Raw genomic sequence first — 19,493 nt, forward strand, 5'->3', positions numbered from 1 at the left:
TTGGTCGTCTCTGACATTGACGAGCAGTGACAGACCAATGAGGCTCAGATGAAAACACAAATGAACACACACACCCTGTCCTCTGTTTCTGACGTGCTCTCTGCACGGCGCAGCTGTGGATTGAGAACGTGCTGAATCTGAATATAACAAGACTGAAGCGAACACGAATTTGTGTAGCCTACATTAATCTCACATTTTTAGGGGGGCTTGGCAGAAGTTAAGCCCCCCTAAAAGGGCCTAGTGACGCCCCTGGTTTTAGTTCATAGCGGCGAGGGTAAACTATACCAAATATATGATGATAATGCATATATTGTGATGTTTATTCCCCAGCATGATAAGTATTACGTGCTCACATACCCACACAACTTAATGTTGTTCATACTGCATAAAACAAGATTCACACGTGAACGGAAGGAACTTGACAATCCCGTATTGAGCCTTGATATATGGTGTGACGTAAGTGTGATGATGAGGTATTTAAAATAAACAGTGAATCATGAAAGCAGAGAATCACACTGCACTGCTGTTTCTGTTTAATGACTGCATTTTCTTTATAATGTAAGTCTGACATACGAGTCAAAGTCCATGTTAGGTGAAGGAGGACACAGGAAAGAAAACAGTGTTTTTAAATCTACACTTTAAGACATCTGAGGTGGGCGTCTTCTTTCGTTCCTTTATTTCTTTCGTTTCTTTTATTTTTTTCTAGTCTTGTACCCACAGTTTCCTGACTTCCTGTATCTTCACGCGCACAGTCAAACGTGCACAATATGTAGGCTATGTGAAGAGCAGGTCCGTAATGTTGCTGGCTTTCTATGCAAGCTGAATGACACTCGGACACTTCATTTTGAATTGCCGTAACCACCAGGTAGGTACTTTCATACTAAGCCCCCGCGATTAGTATGAGACTATTTCTATCATGCTGTATATTACCATGGTTGTATGTGACCCCCTTATTTTCAATACCTCACACATTTTGACATGTTTGTACATCTTATAGGGCTATAATATGAGACATTGGTTGGTTTCTGTAAACTCTTGCTAGAAACGACAAAGAACAGAAAAAAGAAAGGAGACGGTGATGGATAAAAGTGTCACCACATACTCGCATTCCTTAAAGGGATAGTTCATCCAAAAATAAAAATTATGTCATGGACCCAATTGACTTCTTTTTACTATGGAAGTCAATGGGGTCCATCAACTGTTTGGTTACCGGCATTCTTCGAAATATATTATTTTGTATGCATAAGAAGAAAGAAATTCATACAGTTTTAGAAGAACTTGAGGGTGAGTAAATGATGACATAATTTTCTTTTTTGGGTGAACTATCCCTTTAAATGATAAATCGGGTAATTTTATAGATAATTTTAGCCACAGTGTTTAGCACAGGTGTAACTGCCTTAAGCAACTGAGATCAAAGTACTGTAAGTGAACCGTTTTAGCAGGAAATGAAAGTCTTAGAAAAGACCTAGAGCCTTGCCTTAACTACATAGAAACACATTTTCTGTGTGCACAACATGACCAAGGGCTATTCTAAAGTTGTTGGTGTGGTGGCGTAATGGATTCTATTTTAACTTGACTGTGAAGAATAGAACTTGACGCAAGTATAATTTCAGCAATTCCTTTCCTGTCACCCACAGAGATGGAGTTTGCTTGCAGTCATGTTGTGTGTAACTGGAGGTCTGAGAGTTTAACAGAAGATGAAGCTAAAATCTCAAATCAAGGTTAGTCATATGCTGTGTATGTGATGCAAACATTTATTATTAGAGCTCAGATCATTCTGATGTGACATATAGAGAATTACTTTAGGAAAAGAAAATTTATCAAGGTGGAGTTGTCACAAGGGTTCTATCTTAGTAACAAAGTCTTACTTTCTCTAGCTATGGTTTTTTATGTTGCATTTAATGTCAGGTTAGGGCAGGTTTTCACATGTGCTCATGTATTTGTTGGTTTAATATTATTGCATGTTGCCTTTTTAAATATTGCTATTTTGTCAGTTGTTTGATAATTGTTTTACTGAAGCAACATTAAATAGTGTCTAATAATAGGCATGGTCCAATTGTGACAACTTGCTCCATATAGTGTAGTGGGGTACTATTATATTTTATTGCACACATAGTCAGTCAGTCTCCATCTGTCCCACATGATTGCTCATGTTTTGTAGGTATTACCTCCACTCTTCCCTGTGGTCTGTCCAGAGCGCATTCTGTCTCAGATCATCCTTACGACAACCGTGTAACCTTCATCCCGAAACCAGGTGAGTAAATGACACATTGTTTTTCACTTTAGCAGGGCTTTATGAAGATTGTTCCTAATGAGTGAAGAAGAGGCTTGTATTATCTCTGTATTTGTGAGCCTTCTTGAAATGAGGAGTGAGTTTTCTTTTTTTAAAGGTAGGGTAGGTAGTTTTGGAGAGGCTAGCAATAGCAAGTTAGCTTTGAAAGTATAAGATCCCACCCTCCCTTCAGAGCGTCTCCAAAGCCACGCCTCCTTTAAAACGCGCACAGCAGAGTCTGCAAAGCGTCGCGAGATGAGAGACGGCGTTAAATTACCTCATGTCTCAAAGCACACAACATTACAATAATAAGGAAACAACTTACAGAGATCTAGTTGTACCACCTGACTACTGCAGATTCATTTCGGCATTGATAGTGTTGACAGAAATGCATAAATCTGCTAGATAAAAACAGCTCGGGTTGTTATCTCGTAATTACAGTTACTACATAATCATAAACTTACAGAGGAACTGTAAAAGGCAGCTACTGTTTGTTTGTGGCCCTCGGTTACGGTGTGTCTACAATTCTGCATAGAAACACACTGATGATGTCTGCGTGAGCAGGTGCGCGGAGGTATGGAAATACATGTTGACAGGCCGGTAGAACTGAATGCAATGATTGAACGAACATTTTTTTGGTCCTTCGACTTTTGCAGAAGATATGTGTACATGTTTTAATATTTAGACCACTAATATTAATGATTGCTATCAGGCTGTGAAGAGAGTTTCAACCAGTATAACAAAAAATGTTTATGAAAAAAATTGCCTATCCTACCTTTAATGTTTTAATGTGACTAGTTCTGATAAAGAACAGAAGAATTTACTGATTTATTTAATTTAACTTTATTTGATTTACTTTAAGTCAAGTCACCTTTATTTATATAGCGCTTTATACAATGCAGAATGTTTCAAAGCAGCTTTACAGTGATAAACAGGAACATAATGATTCAATGATGCAAACAGAATTCAATTCTGCTGTAAAGCAGCTCTTAAAAGACAATAATGTGTAGTGAAACCACTCTTTCAATTTAAAAGAAGGTGAAAGTTACTTTGCAAAGAAATTGTTCAATGGAAAGAAAAAAACGTCACATCCTTTTTGTGGGTGTTAAAAACTGATGATAGGAACATTCTCAAGTGCATGTTCATGAATGCGTGCGAAAAAATCCCTGCTGTTATATATATATATATATATATATATATTCATACATGCAGTAAAAACATACAGTATTATAATTTAAAATAACTGTTTTCTATTTGAGTATATTTTAAAATGTAATTTTATTCCTGTGATCAAAGTTGAATTTTCAGCATCATTACTCCAGTCTTCAATGTCACTCACATGATCCTTCAGAAATCATTCTAATATGCTGATTTGCTGCTCAAGAAACATTTCTGATTATTATTAATGTTGATAATGTCGTGCTGCTCTGTGATTTAAAAAAAAAAATTCTTTGATGAATTGGAAAAAAAAGTACTGACTTTTGAACAGCTTTTATTTGTCTACGAAACAATATTATTTTTTATTATATATTTATTAATTACCTTTTGTTAAGCTCCATCGTTGGTTCCACCACCTGTACCGCCCCGTAACATACATCAGAGAAAGAGTCTGACTAGTTCTCTTCCACCACCGGTACCTCCAAGAGGTGAGAACACATTCACACACCCTTTATACCACAAACATGCACATAAAATGTTCAGTTATGCATAAATAACTTGAACTTTTTAATAAACAGGGTCAGTGAGTTGATTCTTTTGGGGGGGTGGGGCCAAACTCGCAAAACTTTATAAATTTTTCCTCTTCTCTCTCTCTCTCTCTCTCTCTCTCTCTCTCTCTCTCTCTCTCTCTCTCTCTCTCTCTCTCTCTCTCTCTCTCTCTCTCTGTATAAAGGGTGTGTGAACACATTCACACACCCTTTATACCACAAACATGCACATAAAATGTTCAGTTATGCATAAATAACTTGAACTTTTTAATAAACAGGGTCAGTGAGTTGATTTTTTTGGGGGGGTGGGGCCAAACTCGCAAAACTTTATATATTTTTCCTCTTCTCTCTCTCTCTCTCTCTCTCTCTCTCTCTCTCTCTCTCTCTCTCTCTCTCTCTCTCTCTCTCTCTCTCTCACTTTTTTCTCTCAGGTCTGGAGAATAATGGAGAGACTCAACTTAAAGCTAATGTAAACGTAGTGTCGCTAAAAGTAGGAAGCCTTGTGGACATTACTAAAGGTGTGCTACCCTGCTAAACTTCTTTTCTGAAAGTATAAAAATCCAAACTTTTCAATTCAAACCAGCTCACTTTCTGTCTCCGTAGCATCTGCTATACAGAGCAGCCAGAAACCAGTGCATTGTGGGAAATGCAATGCCGTCATGTCCTCTGCGAGCAGCCCAGAGACACACCAAACAACAATAGTAAGTTATACCAAGGGGTGCAAAACCCATTTGTGCATCTGATATAAGTGTTGAAATAACATTTTCTTTTGTTAAAAGTGATTCCTGTGTCTTTTTTTCTAGATGTGGAGCTGTGAGTTTTGCGGGAAGGAGAACGTTTATTCGCTGGCGGCACTTACGGCGGGACGGTTTCCCTTGCGCTCTCCTCCAGGCAGGGATATACTTTACATGGACGACAACGGGGACATGGAGTATGAGAACCTAGACGACATGCTAATCGTGCTGTGTGTGGACACTTCCGGAAGTATGAGTGTCACTTCTGAGGTGCCGGTCTTCTTTCATTACAGACGGCCAGGGCTTAACACCCTTTTTTTTAATTATTATGTTTACATTAAATATATTTTTCTCTCAGATCTCTCCAGGTAACAGCATGCGATCACCCACATATATTTCACGACTGCAGGTGAGAGGTTATGTCTGAAGTTTTGCTTATATAAACCGGCACAAAACATGTGAAGTTACTATTTTTTTGGGGTCCAGGGAGTCCAAGAAGCTCTTCAGATGGTGCTGACCACCCTGCAGAAAACCTCACCACACCGAAGACTGGCACTGGTGACTTTTAACAATGAGGTAAAGACACTTATAAGAGGAGACATGTCAAAACGTCACTAAAGTGCAAGTGCTTTTGAGGAAGAACTTGTCATTAGATGTGCCAGGATTTCCAGATTAATGTCATCAAGAACTTTGAAAGGCTTTTTGAAAACTAGATATTCACACAGATTGTCTATTATTCCAAGTTCTGATCCGACCTCTATTTTTTCTGTTCACTCGTTTACAAAAACCGCCACACCATTATTTGAATTTTTTGCAATATCATGACCAATTTTACTTTTGATAGGAAACAAAGTCTCAGATTTCAATTTTTGTCCATTTTATTATGAAATTCAAAGAATTAATACCATTTTGGCACTCTTTAAAGGAATAGTTCAAACAAAAATGAAAATTAGCCCATGATTTACTCACCCTGAAGCCATCCTAGGTGTAGATGACATTCTTCTTTCAGATGAATGCAATCAGAGTTATTTTAAAAAATGTTCTGGCTCTTCCAAGCCTTGTAATGGGAGTCGGGGGGGTTAATAAAGGCCTTCTGAAGCGAAGCGTTCGTGTAAGAAAAATATCCATATTTAAAACTTTATCGACTAAAATAACTAGCTTCCGGCAGATGGCCGTACGCAAGTTGACTTACTCCAAAAGAGTAACACTTGAACTTGACGCACAATGTAATGAACCGTGTGAGGCGTCAAAGCTTATGCTACGTCATACATCGTCAAGTGTTACTCTTTTGGCGTAAGTCGATCTGCGTACGGCCGTGAACTTCTTTGAGAAAAAAAGATAGAGGATGGTCAATTCCTGCTCCATCCTCCTGCATCAGGACTGCCCCGGCTCCTGCAGCGCTGGCATCAACCTGTAGTTTGAAACACCGTGAGAAATTAGGAGCAGAGAGAACAGGGACTTAACTTTTGTTACTCCCTTTAAGTAGATCTAACTTGGTAACATAATGAGCAGCACCAACTTTGTCAACACAATCTTCCATTCTTGGAAGAGTAAAAGAGTCTGGTTTGGTCACAACGTTAACTTTAATTACGATAGTCAGTGCAGAATCTGAATGTGGAGTCAGACTTTGGCACTAGAATACATGGTGAACTACATGGACTGCAAAAACATGCTCTAACAAATATGTTACCTCAGATTTCATGACGACTCGTTTCTTTGGATTTATTCTATATGGATGTTGTTTAATGGGCTGGTTATCTCCCACATCAATGTCGTGACACAGCAAGGTAGTCTGGGAAGGAACTTCAGAGAACAGGCCAGAATAGTTAACAATTAAGTCACTAACTGCTTTACTCTGTTCTTCTGTTAAGTGGAAGAGATAGGATTGCAGATCACTCAGAATAACTGAATTCTGCAAGCGGGCACACAAAGTTGGAGCATCTTTTGCTATTAGTCCGTCCTCCTCCAAACATTCATTAGGTAGCAAAACTGCTGCAGACACAGGTTTAACAGGAACCGATTGCATGAGCGCTAGACTTTTGGACTTGGAAGCAGCATTTTTTTTTGCTTCCACGCCTTACTTTCTGAAATTAAATGATTGGGGACAAGGCATAAAAAAAAAGCATGCTCGCCCGTCACTTGGACGTTTAGGACTCGATTTACGTTGCAAACTATGGTCTTGTCCGGTGCTGGGATTGCGACTAGGTGGTCGGAAAACTTCAAAGCTTTTAAAACAAAAAAGGTCAGGTTCAAAATAAATGGCACCCACCTCCCTACTAACCCCACAAATAAAGAAATAAATGATTAAATAGCAGATTTCAAGTAAACCAAGAGAAAAACAGATTAATTAAACCATACAATAAATAATCATTTAAGTTAACACTCACTTCTGCCTTTTAAGTCTCAATCATAGTGTAATCAAAAAGAGACCAAGGAGAGAAAACTCTACTACAATAAGTAGAAAACAAAATGAGGTAGAGATACACAACACTATCAACTACTTGCTTCAACACAACATCAGGTCTGGGGTTGAAGATGAGACCTCAAAGCTGTTGCACACAGTCAAGCCGCCACCAACACAGCACTGATTATGGTTGCAGTTTAAATACTCTCCTTCCCCTCCCAGCATCCAATCACAGCAGGGCACTGATTATTGGCATCTGGTGGAAAGCATTTCTCCTACAAAGAGAGACAGGTAGAGAGAGAGTAGGGTTGCCAACTGTCCCGAATTAGCCGGGACGTCCCGATTTTTGGGCCTAATTTATTTGTCCCGATCGGGACCTCTCTTGTCCCGATTATTGAGTGCTACGCTGATCTGACTGATACAACAGCAACACGACACGTAAATTAGTTCAAATCTCCTAGAATATAGAGCTGCGCATGCGAGACAGAACATAGCCTACTGTATGTGCGTCAGCGCCAAACCGTGTAGCGCGGAGAGAGAGGGAGAGAGCGAGAGACCTTGCCTGAGCGAGAGACCTTTGCCTGCGAGATCTCTATAGCTACCGAAAAAAAAAGCTAATCTGAAATCTGTCAGTTCTAGTTATAACCTGTCTAACGTCTGGGGTCTTTCGCAAAGGGATCGTCATATTTGAGGGTCGCTGGCATCAAAAAGTTTCAAAACACCTTGTATATATATTTAGGATGGGTTAGTGACTAAACAACACAAAAAAAACTATGTTTGTTTATTCTACATGTCCGTCACATGGTATATTCCTGTCTAAGTGGGCTTTTTTTGTCAGAATAAGCAGCTGTGTGGTCCAGAGTTTATGCCAGTAGACAAAATTTTGGCAACACATGCTGACCAGGCTGAATGTAACACCCTGTGTAAGAATCACAGTCAAGAGGAAGAACTACACACTCTACTTCTGAAGCCAAAACTCAACACGCCTATAAAAGCAACTGAGATGTCAAGATGTGATGACTGAGCACTTCCTCTTCTTGTTTTAGTTTTGACGAGCTTGTGGCTTCTGGTTGTGGGCACCAGAATTCACCATTTAGAAGTAAGAGAATAGCATGGTGCATAGTGCCGGAATAGCTCTCATTGTGCTTTATTTACTGTCATGTGACCAGATTTCAGGACAGTTGTGCGTGTGGTTTTCAGGTTACGGTGTATGGTGACGGTACAGGGGTTCCTCTCACCCTGAGAGACTGGGCGCTGGTGGACTATGACTATCTGAAGAAGGAGGGAGAAAACTACAGCACGCCTCACTGCATTGCAGAGACTATCCAGCCGCTCACCCAGAAAATCAAAGAGTGAGTGGAACGTACTCCGGCTGTTATTGTTTGTATGTCTGTCAAAGGTCACGCCACCTTGTCTGTATTCTCATCAGAAAGAGCCTCTGTGTATCTGCATGTGTTTGGGCGGTTGTTTTATATGTTTGTCACAGAGTTTCTTTCAGAATGTCAGCTGGTCTATCTGATTTTGTGTTTTGTGCTTGTCAGATCATTCTGTCAGATATGATTTTACACCGTCGGAATTGTACAAATTCCCCCAATTTTATGAAATAACTATAACATTTTTTTTTTAAATGTTAGGGATCATTTTTAATGCACAATGTGAAAGTAAAAAAAACACTCAGCACTAAGCAGTTGCCTCCGTGGAGTTTTAACGCGCACATTCTATCCAATCAGAACAAAGTATTCAGTTCCTCAGGAGCTTAAATTTGAAAAAATGGGCATGAATCACAATCCCCCGGTTTCAAGACAAGGCTTTAAGTCTAGTCCCAGACTAAAATGTTGAGCTGTTTTAACTGAAAGCAACTTGCACTGACACATCTTAAAATATGTCAGTGCCATTGTTTTGTCTCAAGATTCACACCAGTAATGTTTTCTTGTCCAAGGCATGTTTATAAAAGCTACTTAAATTTTCCTAATTGATTTAAGGCCTAATCCTGGCTTAATCTAACCCCTGTCTGTGGAACCAGGACTATAATTACTATATAGGCTGGGCTTGACATTAACACCCGCCAACCCTCCAAATGCGGGTGGATTTCAGTGGTGGTGTGTAACGCAGTCACTCCTATTAGCCACCTTTTATATATAATATATACATTTAGTCAAGTGTTGTCAAAAATATAGATTTTTCAATACATATCGATACTGAAATATCTAAAAATGCTTCCAATACTTATTTCCCGCAGAATAGATACACAATACTAGCTGTGCTCATCTCCTCGCTGCTTATTGCCCTTAAAACACAAAAAAATGTCAAAATGCCCGTCTTGGCGAGTATTCACGTAAACACAGTCAGTTATGTCTTAAGTGAACGTAAACAGTTGAGAAAGAAAACGCATGTATAACAGATCTGTGCGTCAGGTCTTAAAGTGACAGCAGCCTAATAAACCTGCTGCCAAATTATGAGATAATATTAAAAAATATCTATAGGGCAGTAAGTGGCTAGTAACTTTGGAAAACCACTAGCCACAGTGGCTGGTGAGCAAAAAAGTTAATGTCAAGTCCTTTATATATATATACACTCACCGCCCACTTTATTAGGTACACCTGTCCAACTGCTCGTTAACACTTAATTTCTAAGCAGCCAATCACATGGCGGCAACTCAGTGCGTTTAGGCATGTAGACATGGTCAAGACAATCTCCTGCAGTTCAAACCGAGCATCAGTATGGGGAAGAAAGTTGATTTGAGTGACTTTGAACGTGGCATGATTGTTGGTGCCAGAAGGGCTGGTCTGAGTATTTCAGAAACTGCTAATCTACTGGGATTTTCACGCACAACCATCTCTAGGGTTTACAGAGAATGGTCCGAAAAAGAAAAAACATCCAGTGAGCGGCAGTTCTGTGGGCGGAAATGCCTTGTTGATGCCAGAGGTCAGAGGAGAATGGCCAGACTGGTTCGAGCTGATAGAAGGGCAACAGTGACTGAAATAACCACTCGTTACAACCGAGGTATGCAGCAAAGCATTTGTGAAGCCACAACACGCACAACCTTGAGGCGGATGGGCTACAACAGCAGAAGACTCCACCGGGTACCACTCATCTCCACTACAAATAGGAAAAAGAGGCTACAATTTGCAAGAGCTCACCAAAATTGAACAGTTGAAGACTGGAAAAATGTTGCCTGGTCTGATGAGTCTCGATTTCTGTTGAGACATTCAGATGTTAGAGTCAGAATTTGGCGTAAACAGAATGAGAACATGGAACCATCATGCCTTGTTACCACTGTGCAGGCTGGTGGTGGTGGTGTAATGGTGTGGGGGATGTTTTCCTGGCACACTTTAGGCCCCTTAGTGCCAATTGGGCATCGTTTAAATGCCATGGCCTACCTGAGCATTGTTTCTGACCATGTCCATCCCTTTATGGCCACCATGTACCCATCCTCTGATGGCTACTTCCACCATGTCACAAAGCTCTAATCATTTCAAATTGGTTTCTTGAACATGACAATGAGTTCACTGTACTAAAATGGCCTCCACAGTCACCAGATCTCAACCCAATAGAGCATCTTTGGGATGTGGTGGAACGGGAGATTCGCATCATGGATGTGCAGCCGACAAATCTGCGGCAACTGTGTGATGCCATCATGTCAATATGGACCAAACTCCCTGAGGAATGCTTCCAGCACCTTGTTGAATCTATGCCACGAAGAATTGAGGCAGTTCTGAAGGCAAAAGGGGGTCCAACCCGTTACTAGCATGGGGTACCTAATAAAGTGGGCGGTGAGTGTATATAGGCCATTTACGTCACCTTTTTGCGTGCCAGAAGGTCTGGACTCCATGGCAGCTTTCACTGGTCAAGGACCCGCCCAGAGGCCGCCCGACTGACATGCAAAGCAACCAATCACAGTTCGTTTTGTTCTGCGTCATGTTTAGGGGCGTGAAAATGTAACGTCGATGTCCCTATAATAACAGACCGGCATATATCTAATAAATAATTCATTTAAGAATGTTATGCAAGTTTACTGCAACAATGTTGGCGCGAACTTCACATGCTTTTGAAAATCCAGCGTTTAGTTGTATCCTGATAAGCGCTTATTGTCACAGTTGTAAACAAGTCGGCTTTCCTCTTTTTTGAGGGGGTTTGGCTTCACAGCGATTTTTGTTTCCAGACGGACCGTCAAAGAACGCAACTCCCGAAAATCCTGTAGAATTCAACCAATCAGATGACGACTTCGAAACTCCTGAAGTGTTTCTCATTTTGTGTCCCTTATGCCAGAGATGGTCTTATAATTGGGAGATATAAGGGTCCGTGTCTCTAACATTGGAAAAACCGAAAAGGCCAACCGATAACATTACAGCCTTGACGTCATTGAATTTCGTTGTGCGACAGTCAACTGTTTGTGAATACCATAGAAATGAATGAGAAGTGCTGTAAACTGAATCATACCGGTCATGCAATTGTCCTCTTATAAAACAGCATTTATTCGGATACAAAGTCTAAAAATAGACCAATCCAAAACTAATTTTTAAGAGCAAACATGTCGAAGATTAGCCGATTGGCTGTCAATTTATTGAATAAGCCATCAAATCAAACCTAAATAGCAATATTTAACACAAAAAGTCATAAAATTACAAAAATGATAAGCCGTGTTCCCCCAAAAGTGGTTTATTCAGCGTAGTAAAGCCACTTCTCCATTGACATCCATTAAAAAAACGGCCTCTGGTCTCCTTCCCTGCGTACCACATTCAAACTGTAATATCAATACTCGTAAAAGACATCATAGACATTCATTCTTTCAGCTTTTTCACCTTTGTAAAAAAAACTGAAAACAGACAGTGGCTAATATAGTTTTCAACTGATTTATGAATAAGACCAGGAAATTGCCACTCCACTTCACATTGTCCAGTGAGATTTGAGATTTGTGCCACACCATAATTGGTTGGTGTATTATACATGATAAACGGGCATTGGTGAATTATGTAGTATATTTTTAAATATGTAATATGTGGACCGAGAGAGCCATATATGGTTTGCGGTTCTCGGTCGCTTAGATAAACAGACTGTGTGGTCAGTTATGAATATGAAACAACTACAACAAAAGTAAAAAAAAGTGTCTAATAGTTGTCAGCGTTTGATTAATTTCGCTTTCTTCTTCTTCTGCCCAGACTCAGAGAACATGGAGCCACCGCACTGGGACCTGCTGCCCTCATCTCTGTGGCAATGGCATCCCAGTTCACAGGATCAAAGGTCTGTATTCATAATTACATGCTATGACAATCTGCTTTGTTATGATAAATATGTAACGATAAAACTACTATTCATTGAGTTTGCGCCGTAAGATCATCACCGTTAACGACCCTCATCCCTTGCACTTTAATCTGTATTGAACCGGATGGAACAAGCTGACCACGGTCCGCCCTTTAAATACTGCTGATAAAGAGTGTACTTTCCTCTACTTTACTCGAGAAGTAAACTCAAATTCAAGAGTCCCTACTAGGACAGTACGTGATTTTGTACACGGCATAAAACAACACTGCTCTAGTCTTTGTTTTCTTTTTTTTTTAACAGACAGACATACAGACCAAAATAGTGCATTAACGAAAAATATAGTAATTCCATAATTCCAGAAGTGAAAATAACTGTGTGTGTGTGTGTGTGTGTGTGTGTGTGTGTGTGTGTGTGTGTGTGTGTGTGTGTGTGTGTGTGTGTGTGTGTGTGTGTGTGTGTGTGTGTGTGTGTGTGTGTGTGTGTTTGTGTGTGTGTGTGTGTGTTTGTGTGTGTGTGTGTGTGAGACTGTGTGTGTGTGTGTGAGACTGTGTGTGTGTGAGACTGTGTGTGTGTGAGACTGTGTGTGTGTGCGTGTGTATGTGCATAAGCAAAATAAACATTTATTATTTATTACCGTCATCATTACCATCATCACCACCACTCCTCACTACCAACATACTACCAACATTGTATTAGTCAATTTTTATTCTTATTTCCATCTTTCCTCCTATGTAACAATTACCATTGTCAGCACTCTTCAAAAATAAAAGATACTTTAATAAGATAATATAAGATAACCCTCCCCCACATCTCTTCAATCCCTATTTTCTCCTAAAAATTGTTATTATTATTATTTTTTTGTATGTTATGTGTAGTGTTTAAGGTGCATTAAAACAAGGGGTACAGTGTGAGAGTGTCTCAACTTGGGACAGAGTTGCTGTCCCATGGAGACCACTTCTCTCCTGTCCTGCCTGCCTAAGTGTTTGAGGTTTTTCAGTGTATATATACATACACTTTTTTTCTTTTTCTTTTTTTTCTCTATTCTACGTTGTGGTGCATTAAAAACACATGAAAAGATTAGGGGGCTCTAGTCTTGTGGTTTCACATATGTTTCATAATGTGCTATTTCTTGTTCAGGTTATAATTTGCACAGACGGGCAGGCCAACATAGGACTAGGCCACTTAGAACAAGAGTCTTCCTCAAGAGCCCCCTCACCTTATTTCTACAACCAGTTAGCCCATTATGCTGCTGAAAAGGGGTGAGCGACTCTTTCTGAATATCATGTTAGTCTTGACATATAATGACTGTAGATGAAAATACACAATGAAATAGATGAAAGAACTAACATCATGTCAAGTGTTATGATGGTTATTGAGTCATGCGTGTCTGTCGTTGTGGGTATTTATAGTGTGATCGTGTCCGTGATGACCTTTGAAGGAGAGGACTGTCGTTTGGCAGAGGTTGGGAGGCTGGCTGACCACACAGGAGGCAGAGTGAGTTACTGATATCTGCAGTCCATCTTCATTCTGTTGAGCAGTCTGGGTCATGTTGCAGTCTGCAGATTAGATGGTAAAGAAGACTGATTTGGAGCAACATAGAGGCCTGTAAACAATACCTGTTTACACCTGGTATTAAGATCGGATAGCAAGTGGACGACGTTAAATACAGGTGTAAACGGGGTCTGAATAGTTTTGAGTTTTTCTACTTTCGACCACTTCCAGAGGTAGTCGAAAACACATTACACCGGATTGCTTTCATAGTGAAAACGCTCATGTGGTTCGAATGTGTTCAAAGACCGTCTACTCTCCACTACTGAACTAATGCGTAACATTATCTGAAGCGCTGGCCAGACGGGATTTAAACTTCGTCGGCTGAAGACTCAAGTTTGATTTGAAGAAGAAAAACTTACCTAGCACAATGTTCTCTCATCATTACTAATTTCTAACACACACTCACTGCGTTCGGCTGATCTTGCGGCTGTCAGAGCAGAAACAAAAAGCTGATGTTCTGTGTTTTTCCGTCGTCTCCAGTCGCGTAAATATTTCATATGTAAATTGCGTGATCTTATTTTGTCCATTAGATTGAAAGATCTGAAAAAGCCCATACGTTTACCCGCTCATAGACCCTCCCCTCGAAGAAATCAGGACAGAAGTGGTTTGAAAGTGGACAAAAGAGACGGATTAAAAACACCAGGTGTAAACGTGAATGTGTCTCCCTCGTCTACTTGTGATCCAAACAAACAAAACACATCTTAATACCAGCTGTAAACAGGGCCTTAGAGGTACACAAGGATTCCAGCAACAATTCATTTCCCCTAAGGGGGTCGTCTTTCACTAATTTGGTTACATTTCACATACTTGTTGCTCATTGTAAACTATGCGAGAAATACTCATATTGTCTGTTTGACCCCTTCACTCTAAATTTTCTGCTAACAGCACTAAACGTGTTACTACATGAACCTTGTCTATGAAACCCCTCTGTGAAGGCTTAACCTGTTTTTAAAGGGTTTAAGCAACATGTAGCTTAAAGCCTTTTTCAGAGAAACTGATACTTATCACCAGACACCCACACGCGTACGCGCAAGGGAGAACGATTTTGGGCTCAGTATTTCCCCTTGAGCTCTATTTAAATGTGAAAATGATTTTTGTGCTAATAGGAAACTGGTGCATAGATTTGCAAAATTGCACACTTTAGTGACATGCATATCTATACTGTGCACTACTTAAAGGTCAGACCGTTTAATATTAGGTTGTGATTAGTTTGAATAGTGTATGTTCAAAAGTTTGGGATCAGTCTTTTTTTTAACACTTATTCAGCAAGAATGCATTAAATTGATCAAAAGTGACAGTGAAGAACTTTCTATTCATCAATGAATCCTGAATAAAATGTATTAGTTTCTTAAAATTACTTCAAATTAAGCAGCACGACTATTTTCAACATATTACATATTATGATAATCAGAAATGATTCTTGGGCACATCAAATCATCTTATTAGAATAATTTGTGAAGGATCGTGTGACATTGAAGACTGGAGTAATGATCCTGAAAATTCAGCTTTGATATCACAGGAATAAATTCAATTTTACAACATATTCAAATAGAAAACCGTTATTTTAAATTGCAATAATATTTCACAATATAACTTTTAAAAACTTCTTTTTTTTTTATAAATCACACCTCAAAGTTTTGTATCTCTTTGAAAGAATGACTGCAATATTACATACCAAGCAATTAAAGATCAGTCAGAAAAACTACATTGTTTTTTTTACCCACTTTCCAGATAAATATTGTAAATATTGGTACAGTCGCCACAGAGATTCAGAGCGCTATAGCTGACAATGTCCTAGCAACTAACGTCATGGCAACACTTCTGGCACCGGATGGCATGTAAGTATCCGGTAGTAGCCTTCACACACTCACAAACACATGCACACACACATGTACACTGTACCTCTGTCTCTATTTTTCTCCTTTGATGGATGCAGGTACTTCCCCTATGAGGAGGATAATCATCGGTTAGTGAGAGAGATTGGCAACGTGACAGACTGTGTTGAGATCACCTTTCAGTTTGCAGTCAGACCGGAAAAAGTTGGAAGTAAGAACAAAATATGCAGTGCAATCAAAAGAAAACATTTGAGAAGAGGTTTTTTTGTGTTGTTTTTGTTTTACTTTGCACTCACCCACATGTCGTTCCAAATCTGTTTGCTGGTATTTGTTCAATGAAACACAAAAGTAGATTTAAAAATAAATACATTGTGAACTTTCTCTGTCTTTTAGGTTTCCAGCAACGGGACCGGGTCCCTTTTCAGCTGCAGCTGAGTTTCAGGACTCGGGAATTGCAGAAAGTGATGAGAGTCGTCACTCAACAGAAACGGGTCACCACCAGCAGGTAAAGCACTCAAAATACTGCACAATAACAGCAAACACACTCCAGATCCACAGCTCATGACACACTCACCTTAAAGTATTGAGATAAACTACTGTGGTGATTTTTAATCAGTTGTTTCACATGCAAAATATCCTTGTGGACATAGAAAAGCAGTTGAAAGAAGTCTCTTCTGCTCACCAAGGTTGCATTTATTGGTTGAAAAATACAATAAAAACCGTAATATTGTGAAATATTGTTACAATTTAAAATAACTGTTCTGTTATAATAACGTTATAAAAATAAGTTTTTTTTAAATATAATGTTGAAAACAGTTTTTGCTGCTTGATATTTTTGTGGAAACTATGTTACGCTACCATTTAAAGGTTTGGGGTAAGCAAGATTTTAAATTCAGTAAAGACTCATTAAATTGTTTAAAAGTGACAGTAAAGACTTTTAGAATATTACAAAAGATTTCTATTTCAAAATTATATTCATCAAAGAAACCTGATAATAATAAGAAACATTATTAATAATTTAGCACCAATAATAATTGATAATAACTGAGCAGCAAATCAGCATATTAGAATGATTTCTGAAGGATCATGTGACTCTAAAGATGCTGAAAATTCAATTTTAGATATATTAAAATATTAAAATACTGTATTTTTATCAGATAAATGCAGCCTTGGTGAGCAGTAGAGACTTCTTTTATAAACATTAAAATCTTATTATTAACAAAAATAAGTCTCATTATTCCAAACTTTTGAGTATATAGAAGTGTGTATATATATATATATATATATATATATATATATATATATATATATATATATCAACCTCGCTTTCTTCACCTCCGTCTCTTTTTCTGTGTGTGTGTAGTTGGGTGTGGGCGGGCAGTTTAAATATGTCAGTGTTGGGCGTTCACTGCGCCCAGCTGTGTGCCAGGCTGACTATGGAGGGCCGAGTACAGGAAGCACAGAGACAACTCCGAGCTCAGCAGGACCTTCTAAAAGACATTGGGTACAGTAAACCTCTCCAGATCGCTCTCTGGTGCGTCATATGTGTGGGAAATGACACGTGTATCCTTCTCTGTTCATCTCACAGTCAACAGAAGCCAAGCCCTAAAGAAGAGAGCATCTATGGGAACTGGATCAGTACGATGAGCATGATCTGTGAAGACCTCACCACTGTCAAACAGGTCTGAATACACCCTCAATACAGTACAGTAGAAATGAGTTCATAAATAAATTATTTTGGGTGTCCCTTGGTTTTGGGGTCACGGTTCGATACGAGTTCGTTACAACAGGAAAAGGCAATGCTTGGTTTCTTTTCATTTATTTTGAACAGACAGTAGTGCAAATGATTTCGTCCCTGAGGTAGTTGGTACAGTACAGCCTCCTGTAGTGTATAAGCACTAAGCAGTCAACAGAAAGCACTCTTGCATAGCTCATATTATAATAATAATAATACACTTTATTTTATAGAGCGCCTTTAAAAGCAGCTTCTCAAAGCGCTGTAAATAAAATCGCAATCCACTGGAAAAGACAACAAATAAAAGTTAATAAAAACAAAAGCAGAAACATTAATAATAAAAATAGCTGTAAAGCGATCACAAAAAGACATCACCAGTCAAATGCAAGTTTCAAAAAAAATATTGTTTTTGTAGGGCTGATAAAAAAAATGATTTGGTCACAATCAGCTGCAAAACTGAAAAGCATCACTTATGTTATAAAGGTACAAAATAAATAGAATAATGAAAAATAAGACTTATTACAGACTCCTGTAGTCTTTTTCTGCCTAGCTCCGGTGATTGGCACATCTGGATGATGTCGTTTGAGTAACGTGTTGTGTGTAGCCTACGCTGTCATTTTCATGCATATTTCATCACTGGACTGTTGAAGTGACACAAATCAGCACAATGCCAAATGATTTTGTCTCATTATAACAGTGGAAACAACTTAAAATACTACATTATTAATGGTCACACAGATAAGAGTAAGATGGCTATTTTTATTTGTGTACACTCACAATCAAAGCAAAACATTGTGCTTTTGTAAAATAAAAAACAAACAAACAGGATGCTTTCTGTTTTCTGTCCCGGTTTCCTTTCCGTGAAGCTTGTGGAGCACGTCACAAAAAAATCGAACAACTTCAACATTATAAATGAATCATTGTGACTAAATGATATAAAGTCCTTGTGTTAAAACATGACACTTTTACTCTAAACAGAACAAAACAGAAACTGACGCTCAACCAGCACCTCGAACATCTTCCACTGCAGTGAGTAAAAGTTCTCTCACGCTTTATATATTCAAAATATGATTTAAAGCTGGATGCAAGTGGAAATAAGCATGCACAAACTGTCCCTCAGTAGACTTGTTTTCTCCTCCAGAGCATCTCGGACGCGGCGGCCAATGTGGTCTACCAAATGAAGAGGGCGAAGAGCGTGAGTGGAAAGGGAAAGGGACAGAGAGTTGCCTTGCTGGAGAACTGAGCTCAGATGTCACCAAGACTCATCATCTAGTGATATAGGCTGGATATCAATCACAAACTATGGACAATTTTGCTTGGAAAATACGCAATATATAATATATACAAACTATGTGTCGATAACCTAACAAGTCAAACTTCTTTCTGTGCCATCGCTGCTGTTTGGCAACTCCTGCCAGTATTTATCTTTGACTGGTCTGTGGATTTCAGACATGTTTGTGTTAGCAACTATAGCGCAAATATGTCAGATTAACAACTAGAATACTAGGGACTGTACTAATAAATATAATGCAATGAAATAAAACATTTTATATAAATCACAGACTGATTCCTTTTATTCTTTTTACTTACAGCCAATGTTATTTTAGTATCATTGAGATACTATTATAGTTTTTTTTTTTATGTTTTGAATCCGTATTTATTTTTATATTTTCAATTTTAAAGTTTTAGTATTTTGTCATTTTCAATAGTTTAAAAAAAATATATATATACTATATAGTTTTTATTCATTTTTATTTGTTTTAGTTTCAGATATTTTAGGACATCAAGTTTGCCTTGGCAAATAGCTTGGCAAATTTTACATTATTTTTAAAGTATTTTTTGTTTATTATTATGAACAAAACGTGGGTGGGGGGGGGGCTTATTATATTTAATAATAGGCATAAATCAGCTTGTTTTACTAAATTATGGCCACGTTGTAATAATTCATTTTCTTGTTTTACTTAATTTAAAACGAGGGAACCAATTAACGTTAG

At 38.6% G+C, this 19,493-nt stretch overlaps 1 protein-coding gene across 1 annotated transcript; it reads left to right on the plus strand.

Moving 5' to 3' along the window:
* Positions 1 to 780: 780 nt before the first annotated feature.
* Positions 781 to 19,060, plus strand: si:dkey-9k7.3 (circularly permutated Ras protein 1). Its single transcript, XM_056259310.1, has 20 exons — positions 781 to 859; positions 1,635 to 1,721; positions 2,162 to 2,254; positions 3,826 to 3,918; positions 4,410 to 4,496; positions 4,582 to 4,679; positions 4,782 to 4,982; positions 5,071 to 5,121; positions 5,199 to 5,288; positions 8,317 to 8,468; positions 12,276 to 12,357; positions 13,516 to 13,637; positions 13,788 to 13,872; positions 15,661 to 15,767; positions 15,866 to 15,975; positions 16,158 to 16,269; positions 17,128 to 17,268; positions 17,353 to 17,446; positions 18,478 to 18,528; positions 18,641 to 19,060. The coding sequence occupies exons 2-20, from the start codon at positions 1,640 to 1,642 to the stop codon at positions 18,740 to 18,742; spliced, it is 1,953 nt and encodes a 650-aa protein (XP_056115285.1). The 5' UTR covers positions 781 to 859; positions 1,635 to 1,639; the 3' UTR covers positions 18,743 to 19,060.
* Positions 19,061 to 19,493: the final 433 nt, after the last annotated feature.

This window comes from Rhinichthys klamathensis, unplaced genomic scaffold (assembly GCF_029890125.1).
Source record: "Rhinichthys klamathensis goyatoka isolate OS25496 unplaced genomic scaffold, OSU_Roscu_1.1 h1tg000165l_1, whole genome shotgun sequence".
In the NCBI taxonomy this organism is placed as follows: Eukaryota; Metazoa; Chordata; class Actinopteri; order Cypriniformes; family Leuciscidae; genus Rhinichthys; species Rhinichthys klamathensis.